This window comes from Capra hircus, chromosome 11, assembly GCF_001704415.2.
Source record: "Capra hircus breed San Clemente chromosome 11, ASM170441v1, whole genome shotgun sequence".
Classification (NCBI taxonomy): Eukaryota; Metazoa; Chordata; class Mammalia; order Artiodactyla; family Bovidae; genus Capra; species Capra hircus.
In genome coordinates this window covers 11,279,215-11,294,621 of record NC_030818.1, presented here as the reverse complement: position 1 = coordinate 11,294,621, position 15,407 = coordinate 11,279,215, and the positions used below count along the sequence as shown (strand labels likewise).

The window sequence follows — 15,407 nt, the reverse complement described above, 5'->3', positions numbered from 1 at the left end:
TTCCATGAAAAACCCTGTTATTTTGATTGGAATTATATTGAATATAATTTGAAGAAAATGAGTATCTTCATGATTACAAATACTTCTACCTAAAGTGATATATTTATCCATTTATTTAGTTGAAGGCTTCCAGTGGCCTTCAATAAAGTGCTATAAGTTTTTCCATAAAGGTCTTGCATATTCTTTCTTGAATTTATTTTGGGTAATTTATTTTTTCTTGAATTTATTTTGGGTAACTTATCATTCTAAGTGCTATTTTAAATTTTTTTTTTTAAATCAAAATCTAAATGTTTGCTATAGGCTTATAGGCAGACATTACTTTGCCAACAAAGGTCTATCTAGTCAAGGTTATGGTTTTGCCAGTGGTCATGTATGGATGTGAGAGTTGGAGTATAATGAAAGCTGAGCGCCGAAGAATTGATGCTTTTGAACTGTGGTGTTGGAGAAGACTCTTCAGAGTCCTTTGGACTGTAAGGAGATCCAACCACTCCATCCTAGAGGAGATCAGTCCTGGGTGTTCATTGGAAGGACTGATGCTGAAGCTGAAACTCCAATACTTTGGCCACTTCATCCAAAGAGCTGACTCATTGGAAAAGACCCTGATGCTGGGAGGGATTGGGGGCAGGAGGAGAAGGGGGCGACAGAGGATGAGATGGCTGGATGGCATCACCGACTCGATGGACATGGGTTTGGGTGGACTCGGGGAGTTGGTGATGGACAGGGAGGCCTGGCGTGCTGCGGTTCACGGGTTGCAAAGAGTCAGACACGACTGAGCGACTGAAGTGAACTGAACTATAGGCATACAGCAATGATTTTATATATTTGTCCTACACCCAGAACTCTTATAAAACAGTAGTTCCCACAGTTTGCCTGTTCTCATGAATACTTGTGTTTCTTCCTTTCCAATCCTGATATTTTTCATGTCTTATTCTACTTGTTAGTGTCTTAGGAAAATGACGGATAGAAGCACTGTTATCAAACATTCTTACTCTGTCCCAGACATTAAGATTTTACCTTTATTTGATTCATCTTTAAGAATGGTACTTGCAACGGACAACTTAATCAAATAACGGGTGGAACTCAAGAGGGAGGGAATATCTGTATACTTATGGCTGATTCGCATGGTTGTACAGCAGAAACCAACATAATATTATAAAGCAATATCCTCCAATTAAAAAAAGATTGATGGGTGGAAGACTTAAACAGATATTTCTCCAAAGAAGACAAACAGATGAAAAGTTGCTCAACATTGCTCAGTATTAAGAAATGCAAATCAAAACTACAGTGATCACCTCACTGTAGAATGGCCATCATCAGAATGGCTGTTATCAAAACAAAAAAAAAATCTATGAATAATAAATGCTGGAGAGGATGTGGAAACAAGGGAACCTTCTTGCTCTATTGGTGAAAATATAAATTGATACAGCCACTATAGAAAACTGTATGGAGCCTAAAAAAACTAGGAGAGACACAGATGTATAGAATAGTCTTTTGGACTCTGTGGGAGAGGGAGAGGAAGAGGGTGGGATGATTTGGGAGAATGGCATTGAAACATGTATAATATCATATATGAAACGAATCGCCAGTACAGGTTCAATGCATGATACTGGATGCTTGGGGCTGGTGCACTGGGACGACCCAGAGGGATGGTACGGGGAGGGAGGAGGAAGAGGGGTTCAGGATGGGGAACACGTGTATACCTGTGGTGGATTCATGTTGATGTATGGCAAAACCAATACAGTATTGTAAAGTAACTAACCTCCAATTAAAATAAATAAATTTATATTTTAAAAAAATTAATAAAAACTACCATATGACCCAGCAATCTCACTACTGGGCATATACCCTGAGAAAACAATAATTCAAAAAGACACCTGTGCCCTATGTTCACAGCAGCACTATTTGTGACAGTTAGGACATGGAAGCAACCTAGATGTCCATCAACAGGTGACTGGATAAAGAAGCTGTGCTGCATTTATACAATAGAATGTTGTTGTTGCTGTTGTTTAGTCGCTAAGTCAGGTCCAACTCTTTCGTGACCCCATGGACCGTGGCCTACCAGGCTCCTCTGTCCATGGGATTCCGCAGGCAAGAATACTGGAGTGGGTTGCCATTTCCTTCTCCAGGGGATCTTCCCAACCCAGGGAGTGAACCCACATTTCCTGCATTGGCAGGCGGATTCTTTACTACTGAGCCACCAGGGAAGTCCCACAATGGAATAGTACTCAGTCGTAAAGCAGAAGGAACTCGAATCAGTTAAAGTGAGGTGGATGAACCTACAGCCTGTTATACAGAGTGAAGTAAGTTTGAAAGAGAAAAACAAATATTGCACATTAGCGAATATATATGGAATCCAGAAAAATGGTCTTGATGAACCTATTTCCAGGGCAGGAGTAGAGGCACGACATAGAGAATGAACTTGTGGACACAGTAGGAGAAAGAGACGAACTGAGACAGTAGCATTGAAACATACACTCCCACGTGTGAAACAGATCACTCAGCTCAGTGCTCTGTGACGCCCTAGAGAGCTGGGATGAGGGTAGGGTGGGAGGGAAGCTCAAGACGGAGGGGACGCATGGATACTTAAAGTTGATTCATGTTGCTGTACATCAGAAACCAACACAAAATAGCAAAGCAATTATCCTCCAAATAAAAAATGTTTTAAAGAATACTGCTCGCTCTGGGGTTTGGTGGTTTTTCTCTTTTTTGACAGATATTCTATTAAGTTAATGAACCTCCTTTCTAGACCTAAATAATCTTTTTTGAAAAATTATAAATGGAGTTATATTGTATCAAATGACTTTTCTGTATCTACTAAGCCATCATTTCTCCTTCAATTTAATTAACTACATTAATACATTCTCTAATGTTACCATTTTTGGTAAATATTATATGATATATTTTAATACATTGCTGGATTCAACTTGTTATTATTTCATTTAGACTATTTATGTATACTTTCATAAGTGGCATTGGCTTAATTCTTTCTTATATCTACTTATTTGGTATTGGTCTCAAAGTACCTCATAAATGAATTGGGGAACATTTCCTCTTTTTTATTCTCTTTGAAGAGTCTTGTAAAGATTGAATTTGGCTATTCCTTTGAGTGTGTTCACCTGAAAGATCATAGGAGCCTAGTGGTAAGTTCTGGTTTGTTTCTTACTTCTTTGGTGCATACATTTTAAGCAACTGATCTAATTTCTTTCTCTTTATAGGTCTTTTCAAATCCTGTATTTCATCTTATTAGGCAGTTTTTGGTGATCTATACTGTTTTAGAAATGTATCCATTTTTTCTAAGTCTTCAAATTTACTGCCTCAGATTGCTCAATGCATTCTGATCTTTTAAACTTAATTATTCTATCTTTTAGTCCTAGTATTGTTCATTTGTATCCTCTTTCTTTTTTCTTGCTCAGTATTGCCAGAAATGACTATTTAATTACTCCTTACAGAAAAGCTACAAATTTACCCTTAATATATTTCCAACAATATCAAAACACAGATACACAAGAGTATATATTCTTGCTTATTCATACTGGCAAAATAATGGAAACAATCTAAATGCCCATATGTAGGAAAATACTGGAGTGGGTAGCCATTCCCTTCTGCAGGGGATTTCCCGACCCAGGGATTGAACGCAGGGTCTCCCACACTGCAGGCAGGTCTTTATTGTCTGAGCCACCGGGGAAGCCATGTAAGAAAATAGTTGAGTAAATTATGGGACTTCCACATAGTAGGTTGTTATGCAGCTATTTAAAAAAAAAAAAGAATGAGGAAGATCTCTATAAACTGATATACTGTGATTTCCAAGGTATGTCATTAAGTGAAAAAAAAATTAGACAAAAGGGTTATACAGTATGCTGCTGCTGCTGCTAAGTTGCTTCTGTCGTGTCCGACTCTGTGCGACCCCATAGACGGCAGCCCACCAGGCTCCCCCGTCCCTGGGATTCTCCAGGCAAGAACACTGGAGTGGGTTGCCATTTCCTTCTCCAATGCATGAAAGTGAAAAGGGAAAGTGAAGTCACTCAGTTGTGTCCAACTCCTAGCGACCCCATGGACTGCAGCCTACCAGGCTCCTCCGTCCATGGGATTTGCCAGGCAAGAATACTGGAGTGGGTTGCTATTGCCTTCTCCGTATACAGTATGCTACCTTTTATAAAAAAGAAAGGAAAATATATTTGCATTTGCTTATTTTTACAACAAGAAATAGAAGCATAAGATTATTTACTTAGAGAGGATGAGTGGGAAGGACCTCCCATGAAGGGTTAGAGAGGGAAATGGAATTGTATTATGCCTTTTTAATGTAGCTAGGTGGTAAAGAGCCTGCCTCCTAATGCAGGAGACATAAGAGACACAGGCTCAATCCCTGGTTAGGGAAGATCCGCTAGGGAAGGAAATGACAACCCACTCCACTACTCTTGCCTAGAGAATCCCATGGACCGAGGAGCTGGTGGGTCACAAAAAGTTGGACACAACTGAAACGACTTAGCACAAAGCACGCAATATAGCTTTGACCTTTGAATTACATTGATATTTTATATAGTTTCAAAAATAAATCAGTAAAAATGGGGAAACATCTGAAATTCAATGGCAACAGAAACAAATAAACCTAATTATACCTCAAATAAATAACATATACACACAGAAGAAAATAATTCAAATAACTTTTGAACACAGTCCTCTAACTATATGCTCTATATGTAGGATCTATTCCATGGACAAAAAGAGCTTCAAAGAAATCTTGAAGTTTATTTAGTACATTTTGGTGGATTAATATATGTTTGAGTGGCACTAATGCAGAAATGCTGAAGTTTTTTTATTTGCATATACAAGATTTTGTAACTGAATAAATACATTATTATATTCTCACTCAGGGAGAAGAAAGATTGTAGGTATGGAATGGAAGGAGGGGATTAATTTTGAGATGTTGGATTGGAATTAGACATATTAGTCTGAAGTCATGATTTTTAAAAAGTTGTAGGTCCTAGATCTGTCTGCTAAGAGGGGCTAGAAGCAATGACACGCCAGTGACAATGAGCACAGTGAGCATACCTAGACAGCTAGATATTGGTTTCTAAACACCATTCCCCTCTGAAGGGAATCAGGCTCTTTGGAGAAATGGATGAGCCCAGGTCCAGAGCAGAGAAACTACAAGATGAGTTTGGAATATCCATACATTGTGCCAGTAAGTATTGAAGTACATATTCAAAGAATAAAACACATGTCATGTCAAATGGACAGAAAAATTGCCTTAAAGGTCTCTACTAGTCAAATTTAGCATAATTTTTATATAAAAATGAATAATGACAAAAGTTAATTATTATCCATGGAACACAAAAAATATATAAGACCATACTGATAATTTTAAAAACAAGAAAGTGGGAGGTAAAAGGGAAGACCCTTATTTATAGGAGGCTATAAATTAATAAATATAGAATGATATTTATGAAATAAGCAGGAAATTTTAGACTAGGTAAATATCCTGTTCCCAATCATTTTTCATTTAGTCGTTTTAACATCTGTTGGCATCTTGGCCATCAGTTTAGGCTAATATGAAAAAAGTTACTATAAACATTTATGTATAGATTTTGTACGGACATGTGTATTCACTTCTCTTAAAGTAAATACCTAAATGTAGGATTGCTAACTCACATTGTAAGCATATGTTTAATTTTATAAGAAACTGCGATATCATTTTACACATACACCTGTCCTGAACCCAGTTCTGATTTTAGGATCACCCCTCTCACTTAGCTGTTATCTCTTTGGCCTCCTAGGCAAAATGTAAGAGAAATGAGGATGTGTGGTGGAATATTAGGCAGCAACGAACTAGAACAAGCTAATACTACATATAACAATAAGACTCATAAACAGCTGAATGAGGGAAGCCAGGCCCCCCAAAACGTAAATTTATATAAGTGATTCCTTTTATATAAAGTTTGATAACAGGCAAAATGAAAATATAAGGAAGGAAATCAGAAAAGTGGTTCCCTGTGAGGATAGTGACTGAGAGGGGTTCACAAGAGCTTTCTGAGATGCTGATAACGCTGTTTATCTAAGTGATGTTTACTTTGCTGAGCTCACTTTGTGAAAATTTATCAAGCTGTACCTTTATGACAAATGCAACCTTTCTGTACATTCGTTTTATTCCAATATAAAAAATTTTGAATAAACTTAATCTCGATTTCAAAACTGAACAAAAATAATGCTGAGTTCTTCAGTTTTCAGAAGGCATCCTTACTTTCTGACTTCCCAAGCTCCCTGGAAAAACTTCCCTGTAATCAAACCAGCAAGTCCTAATTACTGACAATCCATGGGAAGAGGTTTGATAACACACATCAAGAGAATTAAGAAGAAATACATGATGCTTTCTACAATAATTCCCCTCCAGGAATTTATCCTAAATCAGCAACTCACTCAAATATTTATGAATGGTGATGTAAAGCTATACACTAAAAAATATTTTAGAAAAGAAAACCCTTTGATGGTAATACTTACAATTGGCGTCCCAAAAGGAATGTAACCTGTGAGAGAACAGAGAAGAGTCAAGCTGTATAATCCTCTGCCCCACCTGCCTTTCAACCGAGATGCCACAGAGACTTCTGACCTTGATCTTAGCAGTGGCCCCAAGGAAAGGGCTCGGGTCAATTAAGCAGGAGGCATCTCCAGCCCCCAGACTGTCTCCCAGCTCAGCCCTCCCCAGGACAGAGGGCTCCCCTGTGTCCCCCAACCTCTTTGTCTCGGTTCCCCTCAGTTCTCATTCTGCTCCAAAACCAGGGGCCCCACTCCTGAAGGGGGCCACCCACGGCTGGGGCACTGGCACTCTGCACTTGGCGGTCCTCCCATGACTTCCTCCGTGACGTCCACGTCCCTGCCCACACTCCCCACAGTGTCTCTGAAGGCCCTGGAATGTCCTCCACCTTCCCTCACCTTGTCTTTCTAAAACATACCCTTACTTTCCTGGCATTATGACCGTTACTGGAGACTTCGTGCCAGAGCTCTTTGAATCTCTAGGTCCCTGGCTGGACAGCCTCAACAGATCAGGAAAGGGCTTGCGTGCGGTGCAGCTGGGCCCTGGGCTCCACCTCATGGCTGCCCACGGCCTTGGACTGTGACACGGCTCCCTCCTTCACCCTCACTGCTGTAGGTGGGCATCCTCCTGTCCCAGCCTCCAGCTCCCAGCAGCCAGTCAGCTGGTGGCCACGCGGCAGGGAAGCACACTTGCATGGGTCACTTCTAGAGCAAACACTGGTCTCCTGCATATGCATACCAGGAGACCGCTCTCCTACCCACACCACTGGGGAGAGGCCCAAAGACTGAGGAGAGAATCGCAGGATAAGTTTCTCAGCAGGAGAGCCTGCTATGGCCCCGTGCATGTACTTCAGAGCACCCACAGCCACGGCTACAAGAACCTTCGTTGCCTTGGAGTTCCTCACGGCCAGGCCGCGGTCACCAGGCACTAACTGCCCTGGTTTACACAGTGACATCACCTGGCTGCCTATATTCCCCCACCCTCATGGGGTCGGGCTCTCTGCGGGTGGGGACGCTGACTCAGCTCCTGGACTGAGAACCTGCCCTGGTGGGGCTTCCCAAGGCAGCAGTCAGCCGCCCTGCCACCCGCCCGCACCACCCTGGGAACTGGCGTGGAGGAGGCGGCAGCACCCTGCTGTGAGACTGGCCTCTGTTTCATGACTCTGGACAAGGACCTTAGCCTCTCAGAACTGGAGGCAGGGCAACCACGCCGGCCCCAGCCAGTGTACAGGCAAGGGCTTTCTAGGCCACTAAGCTGTACATAAGCTGTGCATTGCTTAGTTGCTAAAGAATCTGCCTGCAATGCAGAAGGCCCTGCTTCAATTCCTGGGTCGGGAAGATCCCCTGGAGAAGGGATAGGCTACCCACTCCAGTATTCTTGGGCTTCCCTTGTGACTCAGCTGGTACCTGGGTTTGATCCCTGGGTTGGGAAGATCCCCGGAGAAGGGAAAGTCTCCCCACTCCAGTATTCCGGCCTGGAGAATTCCATGGACTGTATAGTCTATGCGGTTTCAAAGAGCTGGACAGACCGAGCAACTTTCACTTTCAAGCTGTACATAGAGCTGTCCCTCTAGTGGCCACAGGGTGGGGACTTCCTGGGGGCAGGGATCTTAGACACATTCTCCCATTGCCCCCTCTGCCCTCTGGTCTCCGTGCAAGGGGAACCTGCCTCCCTGTGTGTGCAGTGGTGCAAACTCAGCCTGTACATACAGAGGGCAGGTTAAAAGTAGGATCAGAGACAAGGGAGTTAGACTGGGGATTTACTGCATGAAAGGGCTGAGCAGGGAGCGGGGCTTGGAAGGAAGGCAGCTGCCTGTGCAGGTAAGAGAGGAGTGGCTCACGGAAGGCAGGGCTGCCGTAACAAACGCCACCCTGAAGCTGCCGCTAAGTGAGAGGGCTATCAGCCTGGGGTGGGCACACCAGATTTACCTGTGGATGCCTGGACTCCAGCCCAACTGCTCAGGCAGAGAAGATAGACAGACACATTTCCAAAGCTCCATAGGCTGGCCAGTCTTGTACAGCTGAGCCAAAATGACCTTGCAGGTGCAAGTGTGGCCGTATGCGCAACAGTATATAACATCCGGATACCGTCGGAGCTGTGACCCTCGAGAGTGGCCCAAACTGAGAAGAACCAGAGGGTCCTGAGGGCTTACCTGACATTCTAAAAGGCATGAAGATCTTCTCATTGGTGTCCGGGTGTAGAATAGCCTGGCAAGAGCAGGGAACAGGGCACAAGGTGACAACTGGGGAGGGAGAAGGGATGTGGGAGAAGAGAGGGGGAGGAGGTGAGGGAGCCCCCCCAGGGGAGACCCCAGTGGTCTGTAGCTGTATCCTCCCTTGCCTTGTGGCTGGTCAGTCCTCCCTACCATTTGGGGCAAGAAAAAACCAAACATGGGCCACAGGCGGAGCTTCCCCTCCTGACAAATGCTCAAACCAAATGCAGGCAGAGCAGGCCATGCCTACCTTGCAAGGCCCTCTGTCCCCCATGCCATGCGCACAACAAACACAAGGAGGATTCATGAAGAGAACCCACAGGGAAGGAGCTCAGGGGGCCCAGGGAAAGGCAGGCTGACCTGAGCGCTCGTCTTCAGAGATTCAGGCCTGGGTGCAGAGCAAGAAGGAAGCGGGTGGGGTGGGGTGGAGTGGGGTGGGGTGGGGGCAGGGCAGGGCAGGGTTTCAGAGGTCAGCAGAAGGGAACGAAGGAAAGGAATCCAAAATGGAATTACCTGCTTGATTTTCTGTGCGCTCCAGAGCTGGAAAGGAGGAAGGGAGAAAAAGAAACAGGATGAAAAGGAACAAAGATTAAAAGCACATATTAGTTTAAGGTCTCAAAGCCCCATTTTCTAACCAGGGGCTCCATCTCAAGGGGCTTTAGAGGCTCAGACTGTTTAGAGGCAACCAGCTGCCCCTGGTTGCCCCAGCTTCCCTGGACTGGGGGCAGGTGGCATCACCAGGAAGGAAGGCCAGGGATCCCAGAAGAGGAGAGCTGGGGGGACTCACCCAGACTATTTAAACCAAGGGATCTCAACTCTGACTGTGCTGTAAAATTACTTGAAGAATTCTTCCAGCATGTTCCTAACACTCCCTGTTAAAGCCCTGATTTAAATGAAGATAGTTTTCATTTAAGTACCTTCATTTCATTTCATTAGGTAGATACTTCAGCTGTCTCCCAGAATCACAAGAGACCGCATGGCATAATTTTTCAGAGCTAGACAGACTGCCTGGATCCCTGGATTTGCCACTTCCACCTCTGAGACTCAATTTCCTCATCTGTAAAATGGGGATAATAGCTGGGCTCTAACATTGTTGAAGAGGCATATGAAAAGTACCCAGAGCAGTGCTGGACACACAGTAGATGCTTTACAAGTGCTAAATCTTATACATATTATTATTATTATTATTATTCTTGTTATCGTTATAAGAAGGTTGTGCACTTTCACATGAATGAGGAGGTTGTTTCTTCCAGCGCAGTGTGGGGACAGGCTACAGGAACAGAACAATTTGTCAATTTCTTCAAATAATAAAAAATACTGTATTTCATTGACTCTGCTGCTGCTGCTAAGTCACTTCAGTTGTGTCCGACTCTGCGACCCCACAGAAGGCAGCCCACCAGGCTCCCCCGTCCCTGGGATTCTCCAGGCAAGAACAATGGAGCGGGTTGCCATTTCCTTCTCCAATGCATGAAAGTGAAAAGTGAAAGTGAAGTCACTCAGTGTGTCTGACTCATAGTGACCCTGCAGCCTACCAGGTAGACTGCAGCCTACCAAGCTCCTCCGTCCATGGGATTTTCCAGGCAAGAGTACTGGAGTGGGGTGCCATTGCCTTCTCTTCATTGACTCTAAGACATCATTTATCCTAAGATATACTAATTGTGCCACTAAGAAAGAAAACTATGGCATAATACCATGATGTCCATCAGTTAAAAGATTCACCCCATTTAAGAGATGATAATATGTGATAAAATAACCTTTTGGAATCAAGAAAATATGGCAAGTAAAAATGTACACTGTGGGCAAATGAAAGGCCAGTGCATCTTTACTGGATCAAGAAGGGTATGAGGTAAGAGGGGCGACCGGGTAAGCATTGATGTTTAAAGTTTTATAATGGAATAGCTATGCTTCATTTATATGGCAATGTCATCTGGGATATAAATTAAGCTGCAGAATGCTGCTACTGCTGCTGCTATAATAGAGTTATATAATTGACATACAGATTGTCTGCTACTTACAATGAGGTTATGTCCCAATAAACCCATTGTAAGTTGAAATTATCATTGTCAAAAATGCATTTAATATTAATACATCAAACCTACCGAACATCATAGCTTAGCCTAGCCCATCTTAAAAGGGCACAGAACACTTACATTAGCCTACAGTTGAGAAAATCATCTAACACAGAGGCTATTTTATAATATAGTACTGAATATCTCATGTAATTCATTGCATACTGTACTGAAAGTGAAAAACATACTGGCTGTGTGGGTACAGAATGGTTCTAAGTATATTGCTGGGTCCCCCCTTGATCTCGTGGCTGACTGGGAACTGCGGCCCACTGTCTGTCCAGCATCACAAGAGGGTATCAGACCATGCATCGCTAGCTAGGAAAAGATCAATATTCACAATTCAAAGCACAGTTTCTCTGGATGCATATCATTTTCATACCATCATCAAGTCTGTAAACTGTAAGTTGAGCCATCGTAAGTCAAGGACCATCTGTATTAAAGTTTATGCTTTTACCAACAGTCGAGTCCTTAAGTCTAATTCACAGTCTAATCACTCTGATTTTAGATACATTTCAAACATATTTGATTGTCTGCTATTCCATATCCAGAAAGATTAGAGGCAGTAGATTTTTTTTTAAATTATAATTGAGGAACAGAGGGGACTAAAGAAAGAAAAACCAAATGTAGAATCACTGTTAGCCAAAGACAGTATGTGAGAGCATAACAGGAGAGAAGTAAAAAAATGATAATAGGTTGATCTCTCGTTGCTCAAAGAGTGCCTTGCTGAAGTGCAACCCACCAAGTCCCAGCACCGAAGCAGGTGTGACCCCAGGCCCTGGGCACAAAATCCTGACACTCGAGGCTCTCCACCCCAAGTCAGAATCCCCTACATCCGTGTCCCCTCACCCTGTGGGGTCATGGCCCAGATCCTTGGAGCAGGGTCCTGCCTTTGAGTACCGGCCGCAGCATCTCCCAGAGCCGTGCACACAGCAAACCTAAGTCTATTTAAAAAAAAAAAAAAACAACTAAGATGTCTTCATACAATTCTTGTAAATAAAGAGAAAGATCCCCCACCTGATGAACAGCCTGGGCTGAAAACACTGATCTAAGACATTGAAAGACAGTGTAAAGAGCAGGCTTTAGAACCAGCAGTCTGCATTCCTATCACCCACTGGATGTGTGACCCTGGGCAAATTACTTTGCCTCCATGCCAGTTTCTCCATCAAACAATAGGCTGTTGTAAGGACTATGCTTGATGCTCCCAACAGCTGGCGTTTCCCTTTGGGTACACAGCTAAGTCTATGCTTTCCAGCCTCCCCACGGTCAGGTGGGCTCACACGACCAGGTGCTGACGGGCTGTAGGTAGAAATGGAGTTCGCCACTTCCAGGCTCAGCCCCAGCGCCTCCCACAGAGGAGCCAGTGGAGGACAGTGAGGCCCTAGAAGGCAGGAAAGCTACACAGTGAAAGGGGCCTGGCTCCTGGGCAACGGCAGGTGCTGGGCCCCTGGGCAGCACTGGACTCCGACCTGCGTGAGAAACAGACCTTACTGTCTACGCCCCCAAGTCCACGGGGTTTTGTTGCAGCACTTTGCTTAGACTGAGCAACACAGAAGTTCCCTGAGACATGTACGTATACCTGAATACTTGGCCCATAGATTGCGCTCCATAAATGCCTGACATAAAGGGGAAGCCAGTCAAATGAGCAGTAGTTTTCAAAGAACTTAATTATTTCTAAATAAATTCATCTCTGTTGTTTCATTCCTACAACATGAGTAGATTACATCACACAAAGCAACTCATCTCAGAGAGACTGAGTGACTCAGCCGTGGTTCCAGAGGCCTGGTGGCAGGACGAAGATGGAGGCCTCCTGGCCTCCAGACTCGTGTGCCCCCGTTCTCTGGAGCAGACTGACATCAGGTCTGGCCAGGGTGACAGCCAGACCTGAGGCACGAGAAGAGGAAGAGGACCTCAGCTGACGTCGCCTGAGGTCCCAGAACCTCCCTTCGATGCTGGGCAGCAGGTGCGCTCCCCCAGCACCCGTTCCTTCTCCCCCTCCCCGGGAAGACTAGCCAAGGAACACTTGCTACCCATGGCTACATCTGCGTCCCTCAAGTTCAAGGGCTGCCCCCTCCATTCCCACCCAGCGATGGGAGACTCAGGCAGGTGCTGGCTCAGCAGCAAAGGCCGAAGTTCAGCAGGGATGTCAGCAGGTAAGGCCAGGAGGCCAGAGCTCGCAGACATATTCCCTCCCCACAACGACACCCACACACACGGTGTGGGCAGGCCAGTGCCACAGATAAGAGGCAATGGCCCTGTTACCTATTTGAGCCTCACACTCAGAAAACTGTTTCCATAAGACAGACGAGAAAAGCAAAGCCCAGCCACAGCCAAGTTCTCGCAGGTGGAGCCAGAACTTCAGGTTATGATCTATGACTTGGATTCCTTCATTCATTTTCATTCATTCATTCACGTTTAGTGAACAAGTGCTATGTGCCAAACATCTTTCTGAGGGCTTTGTACATATTAACTTATTAATCTTCTCAACAACCCTATGCGGCAGGGAGTAGTGTATCTCCCATTTTATAGATGTGGAAACTGAGGCACTGAGAGGTTCAGTGATTTGCCCAAAGTCCCACAATAGCACTGGGATTTGAACCCAGGCCGTCTGGTTCCATAATCCCCATCCAAATCCCTATACATACATCTCTAAATGCTGGCATACCAGTTCACACTGTTCTGTCCCTTAAGGCATCTAGTATAATCTGGAGATCTTTCTACATCAGAGCATGGAGAGCAGTCTTATTCTTCCTAACAGAAACATTGAATGAACATATAAACTTCACCCTATTCAGTTCAGTTAAGTTCAGTCGCTCAATCGTGTTTGACTCTTTGCATCCCCGTGGACTTCAGCACGCCAGGCCTCCCTGTCCATCACCAGCTCCCAGAACTTGCTGAAACTCATGTCCATTGAGTCATTGACGCCATCCAACCATCTCATCCTCTGTTGTCCCCTTCTCCTCCTGCCTTCAATCTTTCCCAGCATAAGGGTCTTTTCCAATGAGTCAGTTCTTTCTACCAGGTGGCCAAAGTATTGGAGCTTCAGCTTCAGCATAAGTCCTTTCAATGAATATTCAGGACTGATTTCCTTTAGGATTGACTGGTTTGATATCCTTGCAGTCCAAAGGACTTTTCAGAGTCTTCTCCAACATCACAGTTCAAAAGCATCAATTCTGTGCTCAGCTTTCTTTATGGTCCAATTCTCATATCCATATGTGACTACTAGAAAAACCATAGTTTGACGATATGGATCTTTGTTAGCAAAGTAATGTCTCTGCTTTTTAATATGCTGTCTAGGTTGGTCATCGCTTTTCTTCCAAGGAGCAAGCGTCTTTTAATTTCATGGCTGCAGTCACCATCTGCAGTGATTTTGGAGCCCAAGAAAATAAAGTCTGTCACTGTTTCCATTGTTGCCCATCTATTTGCCATGAGTGATGGGACTGGATGCCATGATCTTAGTTTTTTGAATGTTGAGTTTTAAGCCAGCTTTTTTACTCTCTTCTTTCACTTTCATCAAAGGCTCTTCAGTTCCTCTTCACTTTCTGCCATAAGGGTGGTGTCATCTGCATATCTGAGGTTATTGATGTTTCTCCCAGCAATCTTGATTCCAGCTTGTGCTTCATCCAGCTCAGTATTTCTCATGATGTAATCTGCATATAAGTTAAATAAGCAGGGTGACAATATACAGCCTTGATGTACTCCTTTCCCAATTTTGAACTAGTCTGTTGTTCCATGTCTGGTTCTAGCTGTTGCTTCTTGACCTGCATACTGGACTTTTAAGCTATTTCCCATCTTTTATTGTGGTAAAATATAAATAATAAACTATACCATTTAACCATTGTTAAGTGGAAGTTCAGCGGCATTAAGTACATTCACACTGTTGTACAGCCATCACCACCATCCATCTCCAGAATTTTTTCACCTTCCTCAACTGAAACTCTGTACCCAGTAACTACTAACTCCCAACTCCTCCTCCCCTCAGGTCCAGGGAACTACCATTCTGCTCTCTTGTCTCTTTGAATTTGACCACTCTAGATATTTCGCATAAGTAGAATGATACAACATTTGTCCTTTTGTGACTGTCTCATCTTTTGCTATTATGACCCTACTCCAGTGAATGTCCCTGGAGTTACCACTGTTATATCAATAACGTTTAAAGGAAAAGGATGAATGTATGCAAATGATCTCTGGCAGGATACAGAAGAAACCAATCCTTACTCTAGGGAGAAGCGAGAAACCGGCAGGCAGGGAAAGGGAAACATTGCATATTCTATTTTCTTTTGACATCTTTAGCATTCAGCAGATTGTTCAGTGTTGGTGGTTTACTCACTAAGTTGTATTCAATTCTTGTGACCCCATGAACTCTTCAGTCAGTCAGTCAGTTCAGTCGCTCAGTCGTGTCTGACTCTTTGCGACCCCATGAATCGCACGCCAGGCCTCCTGTCCATCACCAACTCCCGGAGTTCACTCAGACTCATGTCCATTGAGTCGGTGATGCCATCCAGCAATCTCATCCTCAGTCGTCCCCTTCTCCTCCTGCCTCCAATCCCTCCCAGCATCAGAGTCTTTTCCAATGAGTCAACTCTTCACATGAGGTGGC

The 15,407-nt window shown here is 44.1% G+C and overlaps 1 protein-coding gene across 2 annotated transcripts in view; it reads right to left on the bottom strand.

Moving 5' to 3' along the window:
• SFXN5 (sideroflexin 5) overlaps positions 1 to 15,407 on the bottom strand; it is a 128,203-nt gene that overhangs the window by 78,087 nt on the left and 34,709 nt on the right. For both annotated transcript variants that reach the window (XM_013967507.2, XM_013967506.2), the window contains exons 4-6: positions 9,255 to 9,281; positions 8,682 to 8,736; positions 6,496 to 6,521 (exon numbers count right to left, since the gene is read on the bottom strand). In XM_013967507.2, coding sequence (XP_013822961.2) covers positions 6,496 to 6,521; positions 8,682 to 8,736; positions 9,255 to 9,281 — 108 coding nt within the window. The remainder of the gene's footprint in view (positions 1 to 6,495; positions 6,522 to 8,681; positions 8,737 to 9,254; positions 9,282 to 15,407) is intronic.